This window comes from Muscardinus avellanarius (assembly GCF_963383645.1).
Source record: "Muscardinus avellanarius genome assembly, chromosome: 18".
Classification (NCBI taxonomy): domain Eukaryota; kingdom Metazoa; phylum Chordata; class Mammalia; order Rodentia; family Gliridae; genus Muscardinus; species Muscardinus avellanarius.
Genome location: NC_137804.1, coordinates 41,141,850 through 41,168,408, shown reverse-complemented (window position 1 = coordinate 41,168,408; position 26,559 = coordinate 41,141,850). Strand labels below are relative to the sequence as shown.

Below are 26,559 nucleotides of genomic sequence, written 5' to 3'. Positions count from 1 at the left end.
GCTGTCCACGCGCACGGGCCGCCCCGCGCTCGGGTCTGGGTCCTGATCTGACGGGGACACTTGTCCTGGCATGACCCCCGAGGCTCGCCCGCTCCCGCCCCTCAGAGGCAACTGGCGGCCAGGCCCAGGCCGCAGGAGGAAGGGGAGGCTGGGCGGGAGGAAGGGGAAGCTGGCGGCTCCTCTCCACGCGCTCTCTCCTCCCCGTCAGCTCTTGCAGGGGGCCCAGAGGTCGGTCGTCACCGTGGGCCACTCGCAATGGTGGCTCGAGCGTCCGACCGCGGGGAGCCAAACGCATCTCTTATTATTATTATTTTTTTATGGTACTGGGGGTGGAACCCAGAGGCTTTCTACCTCCGGGCTATACTCTCAGACCTTTTTTATATTTTATTTTGAAACAGGGTCTCACTGAGTTCCTGAGAGCCTCACTCAGTAGCTGAGGCTGGCTTTGAACCCGTGTGGTCCTCCTGTCTCCGCCTCCCAAGCGCGAGGATTACAAGCGTGCGCCCCACGCCCGGCCGTATCTCTTCTTTATGAGGGGGACTACTGAGGACTGAACCCAGGGGCCTCCTTCCTCAGCGCCACATCCCCAGGTCTTTTTACTTTGAAACAGTCTTGCTAAGTTGCGGAGGCCGACCCCCAACCTGCAATCCTCCTGTCTCAGCCTCCCAAGTACTGGGATGACAGGCTGCATCACCGTGCCCGCTGCACCTCCCGGGCCGTGCCCTTCTTCTGCGGCCTCGGTTTGCCCTTCTGCAAAGAGGGGCTGAAGCCCACCCCTGCGCGGCCCCTCCGCGCTCCCCGGCCCGGGACACGCACCAGGATGTAGTCCGCCCACATGTCCCGCGCCGACTTCAGGGCAGCCTGGCGCAGCTTCATGACGTGCTCATAGCGAGAGTCGGACCAGTGCTTGGGGCCCTCCTCGTCCGGGTAGGAACTGCGGGGAGAGAGCAGGGGAGTGGGCAGGACAGCTTCAGAGCCAAGGAGGTGCCAGCCGCCTGGTGGCGACCAGGGAGGGCTTCCCACGCGGGCCGCCTGAGGCCAGGCAGGCGCTCCCGCCCTGCCAGCCCAGGGGAGGGGGCCAGGCAGCCCCGGGGCAAAGAACAGCTCAGGGCTCAGGGCCGGGCGCAGGTCGGGGACCCGAAGGGAATGAAGGAGCTGGGGGGAGAGGCCGGCCTGGCACTGCACTGCATCTGGGCAGAGAGCGCTTAAGGAGGAACTCCTGGAGCCAGAGCGGGCGCGGTGGAGCAGGCCTGGAGCCCAGGACGTGGGAGGCTGAGACAAGAGGATCGCAGGTTTGAGGACAGCCTCAGCCATGGAGTGAGACTCAGCAACTTACTGTGATACTGTTTCAGAATTTAAAAACTGCCATAAGCCGGGGTGTGGTGGGCACCCTTGTAACCTCAGCATTTGGAGGCTGAGACAGGAGGATGCTGTTCACAGACAGCCTCAGCTGCTTTTTTCTTTATTTTTTTGGTGGTCCTGGGGGTGGAACCCAGGGGCTTTCTACCTCCGGGCTACACTCCCAGACCTTTCTTATACTTTATTTGGAAACAGGGTCTCACTAAGTTGCCGAGAGCCTCACTCAGTAGCTGAGGCTGGCTTCGAACCCGCGCGATCCTCCTGTCTCCGCCTCCCAAGCGCGGGGAATACAAGCGTGCGCCACCACGCCCGGCTAGTCTTTTTTATTTTTGAAACAGGGTCTCACTGAGTTGCAAAAGGCCCCACTAAGTAGCTGAGGCTGTTTGCGCACAGTGATCCTCTGGTCTCAGCCTCCCGAATGCTGGGGTTTACAAATGTGCGCCACCATGCCCAGCGAGACCCTGTTTCAAAATTAAAAAGAGTAAAAAAAAAAAAAAAAAAATGGGCTAGGTGTGTAGCTCGGAGGTACAGTACCCCTGGGTTCCATCCCCAGTACTGCTGGGGATGTAGGACCGAAACGAAAAAATAAAAAGGGTGGCTGAGGAGACGGCCCCGCGTTCAATCCACAGAAGGGTGTCCCCATGCCCAGGGCGTCACGGAGCCACACAGCAGAGGGCTGGCCCTGGACTTGCTAAGGAGAAGCAGGCGTCCACCCGAGAGCAGAGGAGTGGAGAATCCCAGGCGAGGGACCCACTAGGGCACGGCCTGGCCGGAGGAGCCCGTCTGTGGAGCTGACCTGTACATGAACAGTCAGAGCTCCGTGCCCTGTGGTCAGCTGGAGGGTCGGGCTGAAGGCCTGTGGTTCTGGGGCAGGGCAGTAGGGAGCCACGGAGGGCTGTGCACAGAGGGGCAGCCCAGTCAGACGGGGGCTGGCACTCACCTGGGCTCCTCCGCTGGCCGCCACTCCACAGAATGGTACAAGCTCTTCACAGCCACCAGCCACTCCCGCAGCACAGCAGAGGTGTTATCCACATTGTGGTCCGTGGCCACCCTGCGGGCCAGGGGACAGTAAGCAGGATAGAGGAAGGAGCAGCTGGCTCCTCCCGCCCGGTCCCCGCCCGCTCCCCGCCTCAGCTTCCTCATCTGAAAGGGAGTGAAGATGGGGCTGGTTCCCCAGGCACAAAGTGGATTAAACAAGCTGATTTTGGAAAAACCTATTAGTGAACAGAGGCCTGTTTCTGAGGAGCTGGGATCTTACAACCATGCTGTCAAGTGCGTGCAACTTAATATAAAATCCATATATCAGGCCGGGCGTGGCGGCGCATGCTTGTAATCCCAGCATTCCGGAGGCTGAGACTGGAGGCCCGCAGTACAGGGACAGCCTCAGCTACTTCGTGAGGCCCTTCGCAACTCAGCGAGACCCGGTTTCAAAATAAAGAATAAAATATTGTGCAGGGGGGTGTGTGGCTCAGAGGTCAAATGCCTCTGGGTTCCAGCCCCAGACCCGCAAAAATAAATAAATAAATAAATAAATAGCCGGGCGTGGTGGCGCAGGTTTGTAATCCCAGCGCTTGGGAGGCGGAGACAGGAGGATGGCGCAGGTTCGAAGCCAGCCTCAGCTACTGAGTGAGGCTCTCGGCAACCTAGTGAGACCCTGTTTCCAAATAAGATATAAAATGGGTCTGGGAGTATAGCCCGGAGGTAGAAAAGCCCCTGGGTTCCGCCCCCAGTAAATAAAATAAAATAAGGGCTGGGGATACCTTGGAGGTAGAATGACCCCGATCGCCAGTCCAAAAAAAAAAAAAAAGAAAAAGAGAAGTCAGGACAGCCCAGAAAGGAGCCCTCCCCCGCGGACCCGCACCCCCACCCCGCTGACCCCCGCCCCGCTGACCCCCGCACCCCCCCACCCCGCTGACCACCGCTGGCCCCCCGCCCCGCTGACCCCCGCCCCGCTGACCACCGCTGGCCCCGCGCCCCGCTGACCACAGCCCCCCCACCCCGCTGACCACCGCTGGCCCCGCGCCCCGCTGACCACTGCACCCCCCACCCCGCTAACCCCCACCCCGCTGACCACCGCTGGCCCCCCGCCCCGCTGACCACCGCCCCGCTGACCACCGCTGGCCCCGCGCCCCGCTGACCACAGCCCCCCCACCCCGCTGACCCCCGCCCCGCTGACCACAGCGCCGTGCGCTCGCGCGGGTGGCGCAGCCGCTCCAGGGCGCCCAGCGCGGCGGGCAGCGCGTGGGCCGCGTTCCGCGCCAGCAGCGCCACCAGCACGCGCGGCGCCTGCAGCGGCGACTCGGGGCTCCAGCGCTCCTCGGGGAAGTAGGCGAGGGCGCCCGGCGGCCCGCCCCGAGGCGGCGCCGGCAGCAGCAGCAGCAGCAGCAGCAGCCCCCGGCCGCCCGCGCGCGGGGCCGCCGCCATCGCGCCACGCGTCGCCTTTAAGCCGCTTTTCTGCCGGCGGACGCCGGCCGCGCCTTAAAGGGGTCCTCGGTCGTCGAGGCCCCGCCCCTGACGAGCGCCCTACAGACGAGGAGCGCGCCCGGCGTCCAGTCAGCGGCCAGGGCCCGCCCACCGGGCCCCGCCTCCCGACGGCCTTAAAGCGCCAGAGCGACACTTGCCCTCCGACGGCGCCGGGCAACGCCCGCGTGACGTCACAGAGGCCCCGCCCACTCCCGCCTCCTGGGCGCAGGGAGCCGGGCGTGGTGGCCCAGGCCCGCGCGATCCGGTATCTGGGGGCTGAACCGGAGGATCGCGAGTTCGAGGCCAACCTTGACCACTTCGTTAGGCCCTGTTTCAAAATAAAAATTAAAGTCGGACTGCGGGGGAATAGTTTAGAGGTAGAATGTCCTTGGATGCAATCCCCAGCGCCACAATAAATAAGTAATACAAGCCCAGAGAACGCCAAACCCCGAGATTTGGCTTTGGAACCTGTCTGGCACCCAGGCGCCTGCCCTCTCCTGGACCCCGCCTTAGGGGTGCTGAGATTAAGGCCCCAGGGTGTCCACAGGGCGTCTTAATCCAGCCCCCTCCCAGGGCCGCCAAGCCCGGTGTCCTGTAGTCAGATTCTGGGGACCCCATAGGTTTGGCGGAAGGATGGAGCCAGGCGCTGCTGTCTCAGCCTCCCAAGCGCGGGGATTACAATGTGCGCCGCCACGCCCGGCTTTTTTTTTTTTTTTTAATGGCCCTGGGGATTGAAGCCAGAAGCATTCTACCTCTGAGCGAAACCCCCAGCCCTGACTTACTTATTTTGAGGTGCTGGGGATGGAACCCAGGGGCATTGTACCTCCGAGCTACACCCCCTGCCCTGTTTTTTATTCTTTATTTTGAAACCGGGTCTCACTGAGTTGCAGAGGGCCTCGCTAAGTAGCTGAGGCTGTCCTCGAACCACGAACCTCCTATCTCAGCCTCCTGAATGCTGGAATTACAAGCCGGCTCCGATGTTATTCTTTATTTTGAAACAGGGTCTCACGGAGTTGCAAAGAGCCTAAGTTGCCGAGGCTGGCTTTGAACCTGTAATCCTCCTGTCATAGCCTCCCAGGTGTGCTGGTATTGGAAAATTGGTTTGGTAGTCATTTGCAAAATGTAAAAAGCCGTCAGGGTCTGGGTGCTGCGCAGGCGCTCAGGCAGGCAGGGGCGGCAGCCAACACAGTGCAGTTTCCCTCTGTTTTTGCCCTTTGTTCTCATGATTAATGTATAGAAAAAGCCTCAGAGACAATGAGAGCCTTTAACCCTGAAATAAGTAGCGGGATCAGTGCCTCTGATTACCTCTGTGACCCGGCCTGGGTATAGGAAAGGTAAATCCCGTGCGGCTTTGAAGCACCCTGGTTGATGAACAGCCAGCACGCCCGGTACAATAGGGGCGAGGGCAGGTGCATTCCAGACCCCTGTGCACTGTCTGGGGGCAGAGGCGCCACCCACCTAAGGAATAAGTTACCAGCCCGTTGCCTTGGTGACGCTGATAAGAACATACCCATACTACATCTCTTTGAAGGCCGCGGTCCTGAAAAGGGGTCAGAGTTCCGTTTTCGGGCTCTCTAGCGTGTGCCCCGCACGCTGCTTTTCCTTTTCTGTTTCCTACTGAATTTTTAATAAACCTTTGTTAAAGCCGGGCGTGGTGGCACACGCTTGTGATCCCCGCGCTTGGGAGGCCGAGACAGGAGGATCGCGCAGGTTCGAAGCCAGCCTCAGCTACTGAGTGAGGCTCTCGGCAACCTAGTGAGACCCTGTTTCCAAATAAAATATAAAGTGGGTCTGGGAGTATAGCCCGGAGGTAGAAAGCCTCTGGGTTCCACCCCCAGTACTGCAAAAAAAAAAAAAAAAAAAAAAAAAGATTTGTTAAAGCCACTCCGAGCTGTCTATTAGTTTTAATCTTTTTTTTTTTTTCAGTACCGTGGATGGAACCCAGGGGCATTCTACCTCCGAGCTATGTACCAGCCCTATTTTTTCTTCTTCATTTTGAAACCGGGTCTCACTGAGTCGCGGAGGGCCTCACTAAGTAGCTGAGGCTGTCCGCGAACCGCGATCCTCCGGGTTCAGCCTCCCAAATGCTGGGATTACAAGCGTGCGCCACCACACCCAGGTCTAGTTTTAATTTTTCTGTTCGACAAACTTTTAGTTGATTAAGAAAAAGCCCACACAGCCGGGCGTGGTGGCGCACACTTGTCATCCCAGCATTCGGGAGGCTGAGACCGGAGGATCACGGTTCACGGACAGCCTCAGCTACTTAGTGAGGCCCTCCGCAACTCAGTGAGACCCGGTTTCAAGATAAAGAATAAAAAATAGGGCAGGGGGTGTAGCAAGGAGGTAGAGTGCCCCTGGTTCCATCCCCAGACCTACAAAAAAAAAAAAGAAAAAGAAAAAGAAAAAGAAAAAGAGCCCACAGCACTATGTCTGTATGTATGTATGTATGTATTGCGGTACTGGGGATGGATCCCAGACGCAGTCTAACTCCAAGCGACATCCTCAGCCCTATTTTTTTATTATTTGTATTATTTGTTAATTTATTTATTTTGGCGGTACTGGGGATGGAACCAGGAGCCTTTTCTACCTCCAGGATATACTCCCAGACCTATTTTATACTTTATTTGGAAACAGGGTCTCACTAAGTTGCTGAGAGCCTCACTAAGTAGCTGAGGCTGGCTTCGAACCAGCGCGATCCTCCTGTCTCAGCCTCCCAAGCGCGAGGATTAAAAGCGTGCGCCACCACGCCCGGCTTATTTTTTATTTTGAAACAGGGTCTCACTAGGTGGATAAGGGCCTCACTAGTAGCTGAGGCTGTCCGTGAACCTGGATCCTCCCATCTCAGCCTCCCAAATGCTGAGATTACAAGCATGCACCACCACACTCGGCTCCACAATACCATGTTTTTTTTTTTTTTTTTTTTTTTTACCCTCTAAAAAATAGGGCTGGGGGTATAGCTCAGAGGTAGAATGCCCCTGGGTTCCATTCCCAGAACCAAAAATAAATAAATAAATAAATTCACAGCACCATTTAAATTGCAACACTAAGTACTGCCCAGCCCTATTTTTTAATTTTATTTTTATTTTGAAACAGGGTCTCACTAAGGCTGAGACTGGGTTCAAATCAGTGAGCCTCCTGTCTCAGCCTCCCAACAACGTGGGCCCTGGAGTAAGAGAAACAGAGGCCGCCAGGAAACAAAGGCTTTGCCTAAGGGCGGGCGGTTCCTGTCGCAGCCGCTCCGGGAGGACAGCTGCGTCCATCCGGCCCGCCCGAGTTAGAGGAAGGCAGCGGAGGAGGCCGTGGGGTGCAGTTTCTGTTTACACTTCGAGGTGCTGGGGCTGGAACCCGGGCAAGTGCTAACCATGGGGCCACGGGCCCCTGCCTGTCGAGCACAAATTTAGCTCAGAAGGTGGACGAAGAGACTGAAAACTCAGGAGAGGCAGAAAACTCGAGAACAGAGTGGAAAGAAATTGTGTCCATAGAGGGTCCGGTCCCTCTGAAAGCTGACCCAGGAGGAAGTCGAGGGAATTCCCTGGAGGCCGGCCGGAAGCAGCTGGACCACCTCCGGGAACAGCTGACATTTTTGGCAAGCAGAGGAGGTCAGCCAGAGCTGTCCGCTCGGCAGGGAAGCAGCCTGGAGCGGGGGTGTCTGTAGCCCCAGCAGAGCGCCCCCTCAGCACCCCTGGTTCCCCAGGAAGAGAGATTTGTAATGAGTCCACAAACCCCAAAAGCCCACAGCAAGCTGAGAAAATAAATCTATTCCTATAACCATGAAAAGTTGCTATCCTAAAAATACAGCTATTAGTAACCAGAAGAAAAAGGTCAAACAGAGGAAGGAGGATGGCAGGTTCTAGCCCAGTGGGAGTAAATTAAAAAATTGCCAGGCATGGTGCCGTGCCCCGGCAATCCCTTTTCTAGGGAGGCTGAGATAGGAGGCCGCAGGTTCAAGTCTCAGCAACTAAGCCGGACCCTCAGCAACTCAGATACTTAAAAAAAAAAAAAAACAAGTTTTTTAATTAATTAATTAATTTATTTATTTATTTATTTATTTTGTGGTACTGGGGTTCCTGGAAGCCCTTCTACCTCCGGGCTTCACTCCCAGACCTATTTTTTATATTTTTGAAACAGGGTCTCTTACACCAGCACGGCTGGCTTCGAACCTGCGCGATCCTCCTGTCTCCGCCTCCCAAGCGCGGGGATTACAAGCATGCGCCACCACGCCCGGCCTTTTTTATTATTTATTTTGAAGCAGGGTCTCACTAAATTACAGAGGACCTTACTAAGTAGTAGCTGAGGCTGGCCGTGAACTGTGACCTTCCTGTCTCAGACCGGCTAAGTTTTTTGTTTGTTTGTTTGTTTGTTTTTTGTACTCAGTTGAAACCCAGGGACATCCTACCTAAGCTATACTCCCCAGCCTATATGATTATTATTATTATTGTACTGGTATTGGGAAGAGGTTTTAAAATGTATTAATGTACCAGTATTGGGAAAGATTTCCAATTTTATTTTTATTTATTTATTTATTTATTTATTATTTTTGGTGGTACTGGGGGTGGAACCCAGAGGCTTTCTACCTCCGGGCTATACTCCCAGCCCTATTTTGTATTTTATTTGGAAACAGGGTCTCGCTAAGTTGCCGAGAGCCTCACTCAGTAGCTGAGGCTGGCTTCGAACCTAGGCGATCCTCCTGTCTCAGCCTCCCAAGCGCGGGGATTACAAGCGTGCGCCACCATGGCCCGGCTCAATTTTAAAAATATATCGTTTATACTAAGAAAGCCAGGGCTAGCAGAAAGGAGGGACTTGTAATTTACATTTCTAAAGAGAAGGAAAGAAAGCCGGAGCCAGGGATGGGAGGAAATCCCAGATCCTGGAGAAACAATTTATCACATCTTGGGAGGGGGACAAAAGGTGTTGGGAGATGGGGCCGCCGCACCCCCTTCCGTGGCAAATCCGGCTGGAGACAGCAGAGCCGGGGCTGGAGATAGGGCAGCATATCTACAGGTCAGAGGACCTGCCGTAGACTCGGTCGGGATAAAAGCACTCCGTATACTGGGGTTCTCTGGTAGATTCATTCGAATTGCCCCCTTGTGCCCCTCTCTCGGGCACAGGGCTGTGACTATCTCCTGTATTTCTATCTTTTTAATAAACTTCTTTAAATCACCAGCAACTGTCCAAGCTATGCATATTTATTCTTAGCTTAGGACAAGAATCTACGTTTTTTTTTTTTTCTGGTTTTGGTCATTTTGGGTTTTGTTATGGGTTGGGGGAAAGTGTGTCCGGGACCCTAGCAGGGGTCCCCGGGGAACAGTTTCCCCAAACCATATTCTCCCAATCTGTAACTATAATTATTATTATTATTATTTTATTTGAACCTGTCTACCTGTCTACCTCCAAGCTACACCCCCAGCCCTAGTTTTATTTTTTTTTATTCCTTATTTTGAAACAGGGTCTCACTGAGCTGCAAAGGGCCTCACCAAGTAGTAGCTGAGCCTGTCCACGAACCGCCATCCTCCTGTCTCAGCCTCCCAAATGCTGGAATTACAAGTGTGCGCCACTGCACCTGGCGTTATTTATTTATTTATTTATTTATTTATTTATTTATTTATTTATTTTGGTGGTACTGCGGTTCCCGGAAGCCCTTCTACCTCCAGGCTATACTCCCAGACCTATTTTATACTTTTTATTTGGAAACAGGGTCTCTTAAGCCAGCAAGGCTGGCTCCAAAACTACACGATCCTCCTGTGTCTGCCTCCCAAGCTGCGGGGATTGCAAGCGTGTGCCACCACGCAAACAAAGTCTCACTGAGTTGCTGAGGTTGGGCCCCTGCAGTCCTCCTGTCTCAGCTTCCCAAGTACATGAATTATAATCACGTGCCACCATACTCAGCTACAATTTTTTTTTTTTTTCAGTTCTGAGGATGGAACCCAGGGGCATTCGACTCGGAGCTATATCTTCTGCCCTATTTTTTATTCTTTATTTTGAAACAGGGTCTCACTAAGTTGCAGAGGGCCTCACTAAGTAACTGAGACTGTCTGGGAACTGCGATCCTCCGGTCTCAACAAAAAATTTTTTTAAAATTACAAAGAGCTGGTTGTGGTGGTGCACACCTGTAATCTCAGTACTGGGGAGGCTGAGAGCGGGAAAACAGGTCCAAGGACAACCCCGGCAAGTTGTGAGGCTCTCAGCAACCCAGTGAGATTCTGCTTCCAAATAAATAAATAAATAAAGTAAGAAAGTCAGTAAGTAAGTAAATAATAGGGCTGGGGAAAAAGCTCGGAGATAGAATGCCGCTGGGTTCAATCCCCAGTACCACACACACAAAATAAATAAGTGCTGGGGAAGCGAGGTGTGGTGGCACACTTGTAATCCCACTGTCTGGGTGGCTGAGACCGGAGGATTTCAGGTTGTGGACGGCCTCAGCTACTTAGTGAGGTCCCTTGCTCAGTGAGACCCAGTTTCCAAATAAAGAATAAAAAATAGGGCTGGGGGTGTAGCTCGGAAGTAGAATGCCCCCGGGTTCCACCCCCAGTACCGCGCACACACACACACAAAAAGTAGCCGGGCGTGGTGGTACACGCTTGTAGTCCCAGCATTCGGGAGGCTGAAACCGGAAGATCGCGGTTCGCGGACAGCCTCGGCTACTTAGCGAGGCCCTCTGCAACTCAGCGAGACCCTGTTTCAAAATAAAGAATAAAAATAGGGCAGGGGGTGTAGCTTGGAGGTCAAATGCCCCTGGGTTCTATCCCAAGACCCACACACACAAATAAAAGTGCTGGTGGTATAGCTCAGAAGTAGAAGGCCCCTGGCTGTAACCCCAATTTCACACAATAAATAAATACATAAATTCCAGAGGCCTTCTACCTCTGAGCCACATCCCCAGTCTTACTTTTTACTTTTTATTTATTTATTTATTATTTGTTTATTTAGTGGTACTGGGTTTAGAACTCAGGGGCATTCTACCTCTGAGCCATACCCCCATTCCTATTTTTTTACTCTTTAGTTTATTTTATTATATATATATATATATATATATATATATATATATATTTTTTTTTTTTTTTTTTTTTTTTTTTTTTTTTTTTGTGGTACTGGGGTTCCTGGAAGCCCTTCTACCTCTGGGATACACTCCCATGGGCTACACTCCCAGACCTATTTTGTTTTACTTTTTTATGTGGAAACAGGGTCTCTTAAGCCAGTGAGGCTGCCTCTGAACCAGCGCGATCCTCCTGTCTCCGCCTCCCAAGCGCGGGGATGACAAGCGTGCGCCACCACGCCCGGCCATCTCCCATCTTTTTTAACCAATAGTACTCCTGACTGATAACTCAAGTTCAATGTTACATTGATCCGAGTCTGTACAAGTACTCTGTACCCAGTCTCTGTACAAGTCTTTTGATATGATTGTGAGGGTTTATTTATCTTACACTCTGCTTGGCCAAAGGCCCTCTTCCAGTAGGTGCAGGCATGCCCCTGTCTCTGACAATTAACAAAGCCAGAGAGCCCGTGGTATCTGCCCTCTTTGAAGAAGGCCTGTACCCCCCTCCCAGTCCTTGGGAATTTTAGTCTATCTACTAGAAGTTATTTATTATATAAACTTATCTTTAAAATCTGAAGGCCCTGGGCTACAACTCTTGTGTTCTCGCTAATTGCTTTCGGTGCCCGGAACTCTGCAGGGTAACAGCCACCTCCTCCTCCCTGCCTGCATGTCTGCACCGCACCAAAGCTATTTTCCAATAAATAAATTAGTACCAAAGCCATTTCCCAGTACCGGCACACCAAGTACAGGGATTACAAGCATGCACCACCACATCTGGCATAAATAAATCTTTTTTTTTTTTTTTTTTTTGGTTGTACTGGGGTTCCTGGAAGCCCTTCTACCTCCGGGCTACACTCCCAGACCTATTTTCATATTTTTCTTTTATTTGGAAACAGGGTCTCCTAAGCCAGCGCGCGCGGCTGGCTTCGAACCTGCGCGATCCTCCTGTCTCCGCCTCCCAAGCGCGGGGATTGCAAGCGTGCACCACCACGCCCGGCCATAAATAAATTTTTTAAAAATTTAAAATAAAATAATTTAGCCAGGCGTGGTGGCGCACGCTTGTAACACCAGCACTTAGGAGGCTGAAACTGGAGCATCGCGGTTCACGGACAGCCTGAGTAGCGAGGCCTCTGCAACTCAGTGAGACCCTGATTCAAAATAAAGAATAAGGCCGGGCGTGGTGGCGCACGCTTGTCATCCCCGCGCTTGGGAGGCGGAGACAGGAGGAGCGCGCAGGTTCGAACCTAGCTGCGCGCTGGCTTAGGAGACCCTGTTTCCAAATAAAAATGTAAAAATAGGTCTGGGAGTGTAGCCCGGAGGTAGAAGGGCTTCCAGGAACCCCAGTACCACCAAAAAAAAAAAAAAAAAAGAATAAAAAATAGGGCTGGGGGTGTAGCTCAGAGGTAGAATGCCCCTGGGTTCCACCCCCAGACCCGCAAAAATAAATAAATAAGTTAATTAATTAATTTAAAAAAGGGGCTGGTGGTATAGATCAAAGGTAAAACTCCTCTGGGTGTAGTAAAAAAGAAAAAGAAAGAAAGAAAAAAAGAAAAGAAAAGAAAGAAAGGCAGGCCTAGTACTTGGGAGACTGACAGGAGGATCACAGGTTTGAAGCCAGCCTCAGCGACCTAGCTAGATCTTGTTTCCAAATAAAAAAACAAAAAGGGCTAGAGGTATAGCTCAGAGATAGAATGTTCCTGGGTTCAATCCCAAGTACCAAGGAAAGAAAAGAAAAGAATGAAGACCCGGGCGTGGTGGCGCACACTTATATAATCCAAGCACTTGGGAGGCTGAGGCAGGAGGATCACCCAGACTCGAAGCCAGCCTCAGCTACTTAGCGACGCTCTCAGTAACTTAGTGGGACCCTGTTTCCAAATAAAATATAAAATAGGGCTGGAGGTGTAGCCCGGAGGTAGAAAGCCCCTGGGTTCCAGCCCCAGTACCACCAAAAAAAAAAAAAAAAAAAAAAAGAATGACGGACAGAAGCGTCTCTGAAAAGTAGGTAATAGCCATAAATAATTAACCTAAAATTAACCAAGCATTACAAATGGGCAGTAATCTCATTTTAATTTCAATATAGTCAAAAAGCCACTCAAAACAATGAGATGTGTATGTGTGTATCAAATGGACACTTTTTTTTTTTTATAAAAAGTCCTACTGCGGCCGGGCGTGGTGGGCACACTTGTCATCCAGCATTGGGAGGCTGAGACAGGAGGATGGCGCAGGTTCGAAGCCAGCCCAAGCTACTGAGTGAGGCTCTCAGCAACTTAGTGAGACCCTGTGTCCAGATAAAATATAAAATAGGTCTGGGAGTATAGCCCAGAGGTAGAAAAGCCCCTGGGTTCCACCCCCAGCACCACACACACACAAAAAAAGTCCTACTGCTTGGAGAGGGTTTTTAGAAAATGCACTGAAGCTGCTGGATATGAGAACTGCTTTTCTGGAGACGGTGGTGACAGAAGCCTAGAATCTGGACCAGCTTCGGCCTCGACATTCCAGCTGGACACTCATCGGTGTAGGAGAAGGCCCTGGGCGGTGTGGATTCCAGCACAGGTGGGGCCTGGCTGCCTGGAGCAAGTCCCTCCCCTCAGAGCCGAGCCTCTGTCTTCTCATCTGTAAGTGACAAAGCTACAAATACTAAAAGAAAACCATCAAGGGCCCTGGAACCCAGTAAACGCTCAGTAACGTGGATTTTTTGTTGTGTGTGTGGGTCTGGGGATGGAGCCCAGGGGCATTCGACCTCCGACCTACACCCTCTGCCCAATATTTTATTTATTTATTTATTTATTTATTTATTTGTGGGTCTGGGGATGGAGCCCAGGGGCATTCGACCTCTGCCCTACACCCTCTGCCCAATATTTTATTTATTTATTTATTTATTTATTTATTTATTTATTTGTGGGTCTGGGGATGGAGCCCAGGGGCATTCAACCTCCGATCTACACCCCCTGCCCTATTTTTTATTCTTCATTTTGAAACTGGGTCTCACTGAGTTGCCGAGGGCCTCACTAAGTAGCTGAGGCTATCCGCGAACCGCGATCCTCCGGTCTCAGCCTCCCGAATGCTGGGATGACAAGCGTGTGCCACCACGCCCGGCTCAGAAGGTTCTTGAAGAACACTGAAGCCTGTGGCTGAGCAGGGCGCTGGCCCCAGGCAGGGCCGCTCCGTGGGAAGCATCACAGAGACGCTGTGGGAATGACAAGCTCGCTGGTGCTAAACCCCGAGGTCAAGCTGGGAGGCTGAGACCGGAGGATCGCGGTTCGCAGACAGCCTCAGCTACTTAGTGAGCCCCTTGGCAACCTAATGAGACCCTGTTTCACAATAAAGAATAAAAAGCCGGGCGTGGTTGCGCACGCTTGTAATCTGGCATTTGGGAGGCTGAGACCGGAGGATCGCAGTTCGCGGCCAGCCTCAGCTACTTAGTGTGGCCCTTTGCAACTCGGTGAGACCCGGTTTCAATATAAAGAATAGAAAATTGGGCAGGAGGTATAGCTTAGAGGTCAAATGCCTCTGGGTTCCAGACCTGCCAAAAAAAAAAAAAAAAAAAAAAAGATTAAAAAAATAGAAAAAAAAAAGAATAAAAAATAGGCCTGGGGGTGTAGCTCAGAGATAGAATGCCCCTGGGTTCCCTCCCCAGCACCCATCAATCAATCAATCGATTAATTAATTAAATAAACGCCGAGGTTTCCCATTGGTAGATTTACCCACTGAACCCGCGCGTGCAGGGGAAGGTATTACAGTGAGGGCCGTGTGGAGCGCTCCCAGGACCCTTCCCAGGGTTGGGATGGGAGGAGGCTGCTGGAAGACCCCCGGCTTTGGCCAGATGAGAAACGGGACACACACTTGTCACTGGCTCGGCCCCGCAGGCCGAGCCCCACGCACACTGGGGCCTGGGCCTGGAGGGTCTTTCTGTGGCCCAGACGCCCGCTGGCTTCCTCTCCGTCACCTGGACTCACGCCCAGCCGAGCCGAGGTGCATGCTATTTCGTCCACAAAACCACACTTGCCATAACCCCACGGGCCCTGAAATTCACTGCTGTGGCTGGGAACCCATGACATCCTCACCTGCCACCCCCTGGTCCCGCGGCGGCTCCTGGCAGTCAGCCTGAGGGTCGGGTGTGTTGCTGGCACCAAGGGCCTTCATCAATTCTGAAATAGGAGATAAACCCCCAGTGCATTTGGGGGAGCGCAGCTGTCAAAGAGGACCAAGGTTGGAGGCAAAGCCCCGACACCAGTGCCTGGCTCTATGGCCAGGCTGTGTCCAGAGCAGACATTGCTAATGGATCCCTGTACTCTTCACCTGGAGCTTGCCAGCCCCACCCACCGACCTGAAGATCCGGGCAGACATCACTAATCAATTGAAGATGGGCCCCTTAAGGACACAGACCACCTCTAGGATCTGAAACTCATCCGGCTTCTGGATTTAAATTTGCATTTAGAGAATGACTCCTTTCCAGCGAGGACTTCGGGTCGTCTAAGGGAACACGGTTTGGCTGCCCACGGAGCACCGGCAAAGCCTCGCCCTTATTTACTGGCATCCTCAGGTTTCTGCCTCCTGTCTGTCCTGTCTCTACCTCCTTTTTCTGGCCTTCAAATACAGGTGCTTTGAGAATCCTCTCTGTTCTCACCCTCTCACCCCTGGGCTCCGTCCCCGTGGCTGCTGTCACTACTTGGGGCTGTTCTTTATTCCCAGAACCATGGCCCCAGCCTCCTCCTGAGCTTCCAGTCTGGCTGCTCTCACTCTCTGCTCACACATCCTCTATGGCTCCCTATTGCCTCCACAATAAAATCCCACTCAAGGCCCTGCACACATTCCCCAGCAGCCTCCACCCTGCCCCTCACACGGGGTGAGTGCCATGATACGGCTGGACCACTGTCCTGCTGCTCGACCCCCCCACAGAGGCACCCCATCAGAGGTTGGGCGTTGGTTCATGCGGGAACTGATGAGGTAGGAGAAACCTGAGGTCTGCTTCCCCACCCAGGAGCTTCTGAGGGGCCCACCCCAAATCTGAGAACGCTGGCCCCAGTGCCAGCCCCAGGAAATACAGAATGGCTATTCAATTAGATATAGAAAGGCCCCCCCAGTGCTGTTGTTTTATCCCTAGTCTTTGAACTGTGTCTCTTTCTTCTCATCCTGAGAACTCCTACACAATCCTCAAAGCCTTACTCTAATGCCCTTCCTTCAGGGAGTCCCGTCACTGCCCACTGGGACCGCTGGCCTGACCCTAGGTCAGAGGGCAAATGTTTCAGAGCAGTGAGAGGCGATGGGGCCCCAGTGGGGATTCGCCCACAGGGCAGGGGCGCCAGGCTCCCCCGAGTCCCGGCCAGCGGCTCACCGCGGTCGATCCTCTGCAGCAGGGCGCCCCGGACGACGTCCTCGTAGATTCCCTCTGCGGTCAGGACCTGGCTGCCCGTGGCCAGGACGGCCCCCTCGATGCTGGGCAGCTCCTGGAACCACGGGGGTCACAGGCAAGAGAGGCTGGACACGAGCCTCTCGAGACCCGGGGGGTGGGTCGAGCCCGCCCCGGCCCTGACGAACAGGGGCCTTGCCTCGATTTCCCCATCAGTAAAATGGACTTGGTGGCCCGCGCGCCCCAGGGCTGCTGGGAGGAAAGGCTGGAGGAAAGAGAGGCCGTGGCTCAAATTTGTCCCCAAAGTTCCTGTCCTGGGAATTCAGTCCCAGGTGTGGGGTGGTCCTTTGCAGGGAGGCCAGCTCCCGAGGGGTCTGTGGTTGTTGATATCGCTGGCACAAGAGCGGGCGCCAGCTCCGTAGCCCTTCCGCCTCCGGCCACAGGCAGACGGAGCTGGAATGCCTGGGCAGGGGCAGGTCCCTCCAGCCCCGCCTCCCCAGACACCCCAGTGGTAAGAAATACATCTCGGAGCCACGCATGGTGGCGCACGCCTGTGATCCCGATACTTGGGAGGCTAGGATAAGAGGATCTAAGGTTCTAGGCCAGCCTCAGCAACTTAGTGAGACTCTCGGCAACCTAGTAATTATAACCCTGTTTCAAAATAAAAATAGCCACTTGGGAGGCCGAGGCAGGAGGATCCGGGTTCGTGGCCAGCCTTAGCTACTTAGGGAGGCCCTTTGCAACTCAGTGAGACCCTGTTTCAAAATGAAGAATAAAAAAATAGGGCTGGGAGAGTAGCTCGGAGGTCTAATGCCCCTAGGTTCAATCCCCAGTACCACAAAAAGTAAATAAATAAATAAAAATAAAAAATAAAATAGCTGGGTGTGGTGATGTACACTTGTAATCCTAGTACTTGGGAAGATGAGACAGGAGGATCGCAATTTGCGGACAGCCTCAGCTACTTAGTGAGGCCCCCTGCAACTTAGTGAGACCCTGTTTCAAAATAAGGAATATAAAACAGAGCTGAGGGTGTATCTTGGAGGTAGAATGTCCTGGGTTCCATCCCCAGTGCTGCAATTAATTAATTTTTAATATAAAAATAAAAATAGCCAGGCATGGTGGCACACGCTTGTAATCCCAGTACTTGGGAGGCTGAGACAGGAGGATCACAGGTTCTTGGCCAGCCTCAGCTACTTTGTGAGGTCCTCTGTGACTTAGTGAGACCGTTTCAAGTAAAGAATTAAAAAAAAATAGCATTGGGGTTGGAGCCTGGAGGCAGAATACCCCTAGGTTCAACCCCCAGTACCAAAAATAAATAAATAAATAAATAAATAAATAAATAAATAAATAAAATAGGAGGCAGGCATGGTGATACACACTTGTAATCCCTCTGCAACTTAGTGAAACCCTGTTGGGAGGCTGAGACAGGAGGATTGCGGTTTGCAGCCAGCCTCAGCTACTTAGGGAGGTAAAAATAAAGAATAAAAAAGGGCTGGGTGTGGTGGCGCACGCTTGTCATCCCCGCGCTTGGGAGGCTGAGACAGGAGGATCACACAAGGTTCAAAGCCAGCCTCAGCTACTGAGTGAGGCTCTCAGCAACTTAGTGAGACCCTGTTTCCAAATAAAGTATAAAATAGGTCTGGGAGGAAAGCCCGGAGGTAGAAAGCCCCTGGGTTCCACCCTCGGTACCACCAATATCTAGAGAGCCTCCAGAGCTCAGGGGACGGAGCTGCAAGGGGCTGCGGCGCTCTGCCAGGGAAGGACCCTGCGGTCCCTTTCCAGAGGCGTGGGGGGGGGGGACGCCTGCGCGTCTGTCTGCTCACCGCTCTAAAGCTCGGCTGCAACTGGCTCAGCGCAAAGGGCCAAAAGATGCGCAGCAGCCAGCCGCGGACCTGCTCCCTCCGCGCCGCCGCGCAGTCCGACGTGAACTTCTGTGAAACACACCGGCGCTGTTCAGCGGCCACCGGGACACACCAGCTCTGTCCAGCAGCCACCGGGACTCCAGCGCTGTCCAGCAGCCACCGGGACACAATGGTGCTGTTAGCAGCCACCAGGACACACCAGCTCTGTCCAGCAGCCACCAGGACACACCAGCTCTGTCCAGCAGCCACCGGGACACAATGGTGCTGTCCAGCAGCCACCAGGACACACCAGCTCTGTCCAGCAGCCACCAGGACACACCAGCTCTGTCCAGCAGCCACCGGGACTCCAGCGCTGTCCAGCAGCCACCGGGACACAATGGTGCTGTCCAGCAGCCACCAGAACACACCAGCGCTGTCCAGCAGTCACCGGGACTCAACAGCGCTTCCCAGCAGCCACCAGGACACACATGCTCTGTCCAGCAGCCACCAGGACACACCAGCGCTGTCCAGCAGCCACCAGGACACACCTGCTCTGTCCAGCAGCCACCGGGACACACCAGCGCTGTCCAGCAGCCACTGGGACACACCGGCGCTGTCCAGGGCCATTGGAGCGCCGGCTGCCCCCTCCCCTCCCCCTCACCTTCAGCGTGCGCCCCCGGACTTTCTCCAGCTGCTGAGCAGCCTGGTCGCGGTCCAGCGCCGTGGTCAGACACTGGTCAGCCAGCTGCAGGAAGGTGGCCACGGCATCAGCCATGAGCTGCAGGGAGAGGTGCTGCACTGACCCAGAAAGTCCAGGTTCTGGCCCTCTGGGTCCCTCTGGCCCAGCTGCGCCCTGCCCAGCGGCCTCCCAGATGGCCTTCTCCAGGCTGTCATCTCAGCCAGTCTGGCCCCGTGGAGAGCCAGCCCTCAGCCCCCGCTGAGAACGCCCGGGTGTGTGCAGGCTGAGCAGCTGTGCCAGGCGGCTCCTCTCATCCCCGCCTCCTACCGCACCACGCTTACCCCAATCCCGAATCCCGTCTCCGGCCTTCAAGAAGCTCCTCACTTTCCCCCAGGGGCAGCCCCACCCTGGTCCCACCTCCTTTGCCTCCTCCAGGCCCGACCCTGACAGCCTGTGCTCCCTGTGGCAGACAGAGCTTCCTGCGCGGCTGGGGTCCAGCCTGTCCCCCTGCGCGCACGCCGGCTGGGGGCTGCCGAGCGAGGGTCGGCTCCCTGCCCGACGCCCCGGCCTCCGTGCGTGGATGCTGCTTCCTGGCTAGCCCCCCGGCCTCCCTCTCACACTCACCTGCTGGGCGAGATCCTGGATACCGAACACCAAGCTCTGCGTCCCCAGGAAGCCAAACGGCGCCACCTGCTGCCCCAGGCGCCCCCGGATCCGCGCCGCCTCCCGGTAGCACTTCTGCATCAGCGCGGGGTCCCACGGCATCTCCCCAAAGACGTAAACCTGAGCCCGGAAGAGACACCCCTGAGCAAGGGAAGCAGGGCCCAGGCCCGCCGGTTCACGCAGGAGAAAGGTGTGGAGACATCCCACAGCAGCCAAGGAAGTCAGAGCCCAATGACTGCCCCGGGCGGGCGTGGAAATGGGAAAACCTGAAAAAACAGTCACAAGCAATGCCAGCGAGCCTGAGGGGGGACGGGAGCGGGCGTCCTGCTGAGATGATCCCTGGGCGCTGCCCGAGGCCTCGCTGCAAGGGCTCTGGCTGCACAGGGCACACTCTAACACAGCTGTGCTTGGACACAGAGAAACAGCCGGGCCTGCTGACCCACGCTTGCAATCCCAGTACTCGGGAGGCTGAGACAGGAGGATCGCAGGCTCGCGGCCAGCCTCGACAACTGAGTGAGGCCATGTTCTTATAGAAAAAGCTAAAATAGAATTGGGGCTGTAGCTCAGAGGGAGAACGTCCCTGGTTTCAGTCCCCAGTACCAATGCACACACAGAAAAATTATAATTGAATTATAGTTGTTTGTTTGTTTTGTGGTACTGGGAGTGGAACCCAGAGGCTTTCTACCTCCAGGCTATACTCCCAGACCTATTTTATTATTTATTTGGAAACAGGGTCTCACTAAGTTGCTGAGAGCCTCACTAAGTAGCTGAGGCTGGCTTCGAACCAGCGCGATCCTCCTGTCTCAGCCTCCCAGGCGCGGGAATTACAAGCGTGCGCCACCACGCCCGGCTCTGAATTATAGCTGACCACTGCAGTAGCATCTAACTGCTTCTGTGTGCCAGGCACAGAAAGCCTCGTAGCCACATGCCAGGGGCAGTTCCCGGAGAAGTGGTTAGAAAATGGAGATTTTAGCCGGGCACGGTAGCATACGCTTGTAATCCCTGCGCTTGGGAGGCTGAGACAGGAGGATCGCTGTCCTCTCCCTTCCCTCACGTTTAAAAACGTGGTCCCTCATAAGGCGACAGCAGCGAGGGCGGGTCCCAGAAAAGACACAGGGCCGTGCTCACCTCCCGGCGCAGCCGCGGGCCCGAGGGGTCCTCGCGGAGGTGGCCGCACAGCCGGCCCACGCCCTGGGCCAGGAGGGTCCGCACCGCCTCCAGGGTGGCTCCCACGGTGCTCAGCAGCGTCTGCGTGACCTGGGGCAGCTGCGCGTCCACCCGGCACAGGCAGGACTCCAGCGGGCCCTGGACATCCGCTGGAGGGGGAGGCACTGGCCTGGGGTCTTGGGGCTCAGCAGGGCCAGGTGGACAGAGGCGCCCTCCCCCTCTGGGCACCCCCTCGCTCCCTGACTCTCTAGCCAGTGTCAGGCCTTCCATTTGCATCTGCCCAGGCCCCGCCCACCCCGCATTTAGACCACACCCAGGCCCCGCCCCTGCCTGCTCCGGTCCCGCCCCAACGCCCTAGCACGGTCTAATTTAGCTTCATCCTCCAGGCCCCGCCCATTCTACCTATAAGCCACGCCCCCCACCAACACCCTCCTGTCCCTCCTCCAGGATCTTGTATCGCAGGCTCCCTGTAGACCTGCGCCCTGAGGACACCTCGCTTCCTTCCAGGGCCCCCCTCCTCGCCCTTGAGGGTCCTGACCACGCCCCTTGTCGTGGCCACGCCCACAGCCTCCTGACCCCACCTACTCCTTGGTTTTATCGCGCCCTGAGGCCATACCACTTCTCTTTTCCCACAGTGATTTTTTTTTTTGTATGTGTGTGGTACTGGGGGTGGAACCCAGGGGCTTTTCTACCTCCAGACTCTACTCCCAGACCTATTTTATACTTTATTTGGAAACAGGGTCTCACTAAGTTGCTGAGAGCCTCACTCAGTAGCTGAGGCTGGCTTCGAACCTGCGCGACCCTCCTGTCTCAGCCTCCCAAGCGCGGGGATGACAAGCCTGCGCCACCACGCCCGGCTCTCCCACACTGAGAGTCCCACAGGCTCTAGGCCCCGCCCCTACGGAAACCTCATTTCCCTCCAGGCCACGCCCTATCTGCACTGGCCACGCCCACGTGCCGCCTCCTGACTCCACCCACTCCTGGGTTCGACCACGCCCTGCACCCCGCCCCTGCTCTTTCCCCCACCGTACTTCCCTAGGCCCCGCCCCTACCGACACCTCATTTCCATCGAGGCCCCGCCCCCGCCTTCCTGGCCCCGCCTTGGCCCCGCCCCCGCCCTGGCCCCGCCCCGCCTCACCCCGCAGCCGGCCGGCCAGGGCCTCGCGCAGCCGCAGCGTCTGGTCCAGGTCGGGGCGGATCGTCCTCTCCAGGGACGCGAGCAGCTCGTCCTTTTCGGGCTGGAAGGCGCGGAGCCCCGCGGAAGCCCGCGCCAGGACGGCGGTGTAGACGGCGTCCAGGAGCTGCCGGGGCCGGTGGAGTGCGGGGAGACCGACGGGGACCCGGGGAGCTGGGGCGCGCGCGGGGGGAGGGGCCCGCCCCCCGCCCCCCCGCCCCCCCCGCCCCCCGCCGCCGCCTACCTCGGCCCGGGCCCCGGCGCCGGCCCCCCGCAGCCCCCAGGCCGGCAGCCGCTCGCGCATCAGCAGGGCGGTCAGCACCTGCAAGGCAGGCCGGTGGGCGCCGCGCCCCCCCCCCCCGCTGCCCGCGCGGCCCGCGGGCACTGACCTCCGCGTCCGAGCCCAGCGTCACGTCGTCCTCGCCGAAGTGGCCTCGGTGCTGCCGGTGGAGCCGGACGGCGTCCAGGAAGGCGCGGGCGGCGGGGGCCGGGCTCCGCTGCAGGACTGAGCGCGGCGGCTCTCAGGCCCGCGCCCCCCAGGACCAGCGCCCCCGGGCCACAGCCTCAGGACCCTGGCAGCAGCGAACCCCTGCCAGGGCCAGCGCCCTCCGCGCCATCACCAGCTCTTATTCATCCAGCAGGAAAAGGACACCCAAGCACAACCGCAGCCCCCTGACCCGGGGCTCAGACCACACGCCACCCCCTGCCCCTTCAGATGGGCTCCCCTCCCTGACCCCTCGGGCTGCTCTCCCAGAGGGCGCGTCTGTCTCGTCCCCGGTGTGACAGCCCTCCTCCTCGCTGCCGGGTGTCCCCAGGACCCCATTTCACGGGAAAGAAGACTGAGGCTTGGAGACGCCCCACAGGGACAGAGCAGCTGGCCTTGGCCGAGCCCAGCCCCGCTCACCTGTGCCCCGGAGCCGGATGCCGCCCTGCAGGGCCAGCTTCCAGGCACGCTGGGCCTCCCGGGTGGCCGCGGAGAAGCGGAGGTGGCCGCGGTAGGGGTGATGCAGGAACAGGGGAAAACTCACTGGCGCGTGGAGGAGGGGGTCAGGCTCTCCCTGTGCAGGGTCTCCTGGAAGAGAGGGGTCAAACCAACGTCCATCTGTCCGTCCATCCGTCCACTCACCGGTAGGAGAAACTACCCATGGAACACCCAGGACAGCCCAGCCATGGGGGGTTGTTCTGTAATCAGTATAGCCCCACTGTGGGTGCCACAGGGTGCTCCACTTTTATTATTTTATGTTTGTTTGTTTGTTTGTTTACAGTATTTGGGATGGAACCCAGGCATTCTACCTCCAAGCTACACCTCCAGCCCTATTTTTTATTCTTTATTTTGAAACAGGGTCTCACTGAGTTGCAGAGGGGCTCACTAAGTCGTAGCTGAGGCTGGCAGCGAACCACGATCCTCCTGTCTCAGCCTCCCGAATGCTGAGCCTTTTTATTTTTTGTTTTGAAACAGGGTCTCACTAGGCTGCTGAGAGTTTTTTCTTTTTCTTTCTTTCTTTCTTTTTTTTTTTTTCTTCGATACTGGGGATTGAACCCGGGGGCATTCTACCTCTGACCTACACCCCTAGCCTAATTTTTATTCTTTATTTGGAAACAGGCTCTCACTAAGTTGCTGAGAGCCTCATTACGTAGCTGCGGCTGACTTTGAACCTGTGATCCTCCTGTCCCAGCCTCCCAAGGACTGGGATCGAGCGTGCCCAGTGTGCTGAGGGTGTCTTTAAGTTGCTATGGCAACCTGCAATCCTCTGCCGTCAGCCTCCCGTGTACTGGGATTATAGGCATGGGCCACCACGCCCGTCTTTATTTATTTTTTTTTTTTGGAAACAGGGTCCCGCTAAGTTTCTGAGGCTGTCCTCACCCCGGAGAGGCTGGGGCCGGACCCCACTCCAAGTGTCCACAGCGCCGCCCAGGAAGCTCCCAGCTGTCCTGGGGCCCGGGAGCCTCACCTGAGGGGTCCGGGCAGAGAGCGTCGAGATGGCGCAGGTATTCACGCTGGGAAGTGAGGAGCGTGTACCCGGTCAGGGCTGCGGAGCCCAGGGGCCGCCCGCCGCTCTCCAGTTCCTGCAGGGTGGAGGCCGGCTCCGGTCAGCCCAGAATGTCCTCTCCCTCCCTCTTTCCCTCCTTCTCCCCGGCCCCTTTTTTAATTTTTTTTTTCCCTTTCAGAACAGGGGATGGAACCCAGAGGCATTCTACCTCGGAGCCACACCCCCAGTCCTATTTGTTATTCTTTTTTTTTTTTTTTTTTTTTTTTTTTTGCGGGTTTGGGGATGGAACCCAGGGGCATTTGACCTCCGAGCTACACCCCCCTGCCCTACTTTTTATTCTTTATTTTGAAACCGGGTCTCACTGAGTTGCAGGGGGCCTCACTAAGTAGCTGAGGCTGTCCGGGAACTGTCATCCTCCAGGTCTCAGCCTCCGGAATGCTGGGATTACGAGCGTGCGCCATCACGCCCGGCTTTGTTATTCCTTTTTATGGAAACAGGGTCTCACTGAGTTGCAGAGGGTCTCTCTAAGTGGCTGAGGCTGGCTGCGAACCTGGATCCTCCTGTCTCAGCCTCCCAAGTACTGGGATTACAAGCGTGCGCCACCACACCCGCTCCCCTCCCATTTTTCTTTTATCTTTTTCTTTTTTGGTGGTACTGGGGTTCCTGGAAGCCCTTCTACCTCCAGGCTACACTCCCAGGCCTATTTTATACTTTTTTAATTTTTGGAAACAGGGTCTCTTAAGCCAGCGCGGCTGGCTTCGAACCTGCGCGATCCTCCTGTCTCCGCCTCCCAAGCGCGGGTCGCCCCGGTTTTTATTCTTTATTTGGAAACAGGATCTCACTAAATTGCAGAGGGCCTTACTAAGTAGCTGAGGCTGGCCACCAACCCGGGATCCTCCTGTCTCAGCCTCCCAAGTACTGGGATTACAAGTGTGCGCCACCACACCCGGCTTTTTCTTTTCTTTTTCTTTTTTTTCTTTTGTACAGGGGATTGAACCCACCGGCAGTCTACCTCCAAGCTACGTTTTATTTTGAAACAGCGTCCCACTAAGTTGCTGGGCCTCGCTGGGTTGCTGAGGCTGGCTGCGAACCTTTCTCCCACCCCAATCCCTCTCCCCTCCATCCTTCCTCCTGCCTCCTCCTCTTCCGTCCTCCCTCCATCCCCCCTTCTTCTGCCCTCTCTGCCTCTGCCACAGTCCAGCGCCCAGTACCTGTCACCTGCTCTGTACCCAATCCCAGAGGAGGATTTTCTCGGGGAACCCCACTCCCCAGCCGGAGGCACGGGACAGCCAGCTTCATCCCATTCCACAGCTGGAGCCCCAGGGCTGGGGCGTCTCTCCAGGCGCCTGGGCTGGGCTGACAGCGCCGGGCCACAAGTCGGCCCATCTTCCTCCTGCCGGCCCGGGCCTCAGTTTACCCGCCAGCACAGAAGGAGACGGATAGCATATGGACTCTGGATTGATCTGGGATGTCTGGAAGAGGCAGGGGGCTGTGGCCGGCGCCGCGCCCCGGGACACCTGCGGCCGCTCACCTCCCTGTGGCTGAACCATTCCAGGCGGCCGTCCCCTCGCAGGACGCAGAACACCGGCTGCCACCGGGGCGGGCGGCCCCGCAGCTGGGACAGGGGCCCTCGGTGCTCGCGGACGCGGGGCAGCTTCTGCAGAAGGAGCGGCCGGCGGGGTCAGGGGCCGGGCTGGTGACCCCCAGTCTCCCCCGGGAAGGTTCTGCCCGGGCCGAAAGGCCCCCACCTGCGGCCGTCCTTCCCGCCACCTCCTTTTCTCTCCTTCCTTATTTCTACCGGGGATGGAACCCAGGGGCACTCTACCTCCGAGCTACACCCCAGCCCTATTTTTTATTCTTTATTATTATTATTATTATTATTATTATTATTATTATTATTGGTCCTGGGAGGCGGCGGCGGCCGTCTCCTCGTCCTACACTCGCTGTGTCGTCTTTGGGGTCGCCTCCCCCCCCCGGCTGAGCGCCCCCGGCCACAGCGGCCTCCCGCACCTTGCTGGGCAGCAGCTGGGCGCGGGCGGGCTCCCGGGGGCCCAGCTCCTCGCAGACCTGCGCGAGCACCGAGGCGGCCAGCTGGGCGCGGTAGCGGGGCAGGAGGCTCCTCAGCAGCGCGTCCGCCTGGCCTGCGGGACAGAGCGGCGGGAACGGGGCACCCGGGGCCGGATCCCATCACCCGGCCAGACCGCGGTGCAAAGCGCGGCCGCGGCTTCCCCGCCAGGGACCCGGCCTCTGCCTGGGAGGCTTTCCCGCGCTGTGTGTGTGTGCGTGTGTGTGTGTGTGTGTGTGTGGGGGGTGCCTGAGATTGAACTCGGGGGCATTCTACCTCTGAGCTACACTCCCAGCCCCTTTTATTTTTTTACTTTGAAAGAGGGCCTAAGTAGCTCAGGGTCTAAGTTACAGAGGCTGGCCTCCACCCTGCGGTCCTCCTGCCTTAGCCTCCCAAGTACTGAGATGACAGCCGTGCTCCATCACACCCAGATAGCTGGGGGGTAGAAAAGCCCCTGGGTTCCACCCCCAGTACCACACACACACAAATAAATAAATAAATAATAAATAAATCCTTTTCAGTATAAGTATATCCCATGCAAAATTTGGCATATAGTTACACTAAAAAGAAAGTATCCATTGCTTGTCTAGCAGTGACATAAACAGGCACCCCAGCACCGAGCCCAGCACCCAGCCCAGCACCCAGCCCAGCACTGAGCCCAGCACCCAGCCCAGCACTGAGCCCAGCACCCAGCCGCCCGCCCCGCACCCTCTGCTCACGCCTCAGCCGCCGCTGCTGCTCTGCGTCCAAGGGGCTGGAGGGCCGCGCGCCCAT

General features: G+C 56.2%; 2 protein-coding genes across 2 annotated transcripts in view; both read right to left on the bottom strand.

Annotated features, from left to right (window-relative positions):
- Positions 1 to 3,831, bottom strand: part of COLGALT1 (collagen beta(1-O)galactosyltransferase 1) — a gene marked incomplete at its 3' end in the record, with an annotated part of 13,815 nt that extends 9,984 nt beyond the window's left edge. The window contains exons 1-3 of the mRNA XM_080715212.1: positions 3,536 to 3,831; positions 2,300 to 2,410; positions 817 to 934 (exon numbers count right to left, since the gene is read on the bottom strand). Of these exons, the coding sequence (XP_080571338.1) occupies positions 817 to 934; positions 2,300 to 2,410; positions 3,536 to 3,783 (477 nt within the window). The 5' untranslated portion in view covers positions 3,784 to 3,831. The remainder of the gene's footprint in view (positions 1 to 816; positions 935 to 2,299; positions 2,411 to 3,535) is intronic.
- Positions 3,801 to 26,559, bottom strand: NIBAN3 (niban apoptosis regulator 3; the record flags this gene model as incomplete). Its single annotated transcript, XM_080715426.1, has 14 exons — positions 3,801 to 3,955; positions 14,920 to 15,003; positions 16,191 to 16,302; positions 18,708 to 18,824; positions 19,350 to 19,508; positions 20,517 to 20,704; positions 21,694 to 21,856; positions 21,974 to 22,051; positions 22,119 to 22,234; positions 22,634 to 22,801; positions 23,682 to 23,796; positions 25,252 to 25,377; positions 25,731 to 25,861; positions 26,505 to 26,559. 14 exons carry the CDS (start codon positions 26,557 to 26,559, stop codon positions 3,801 to 3,803), a joined length of 1,767 nt encoding a protein of 588 aa, XP_080571552.1.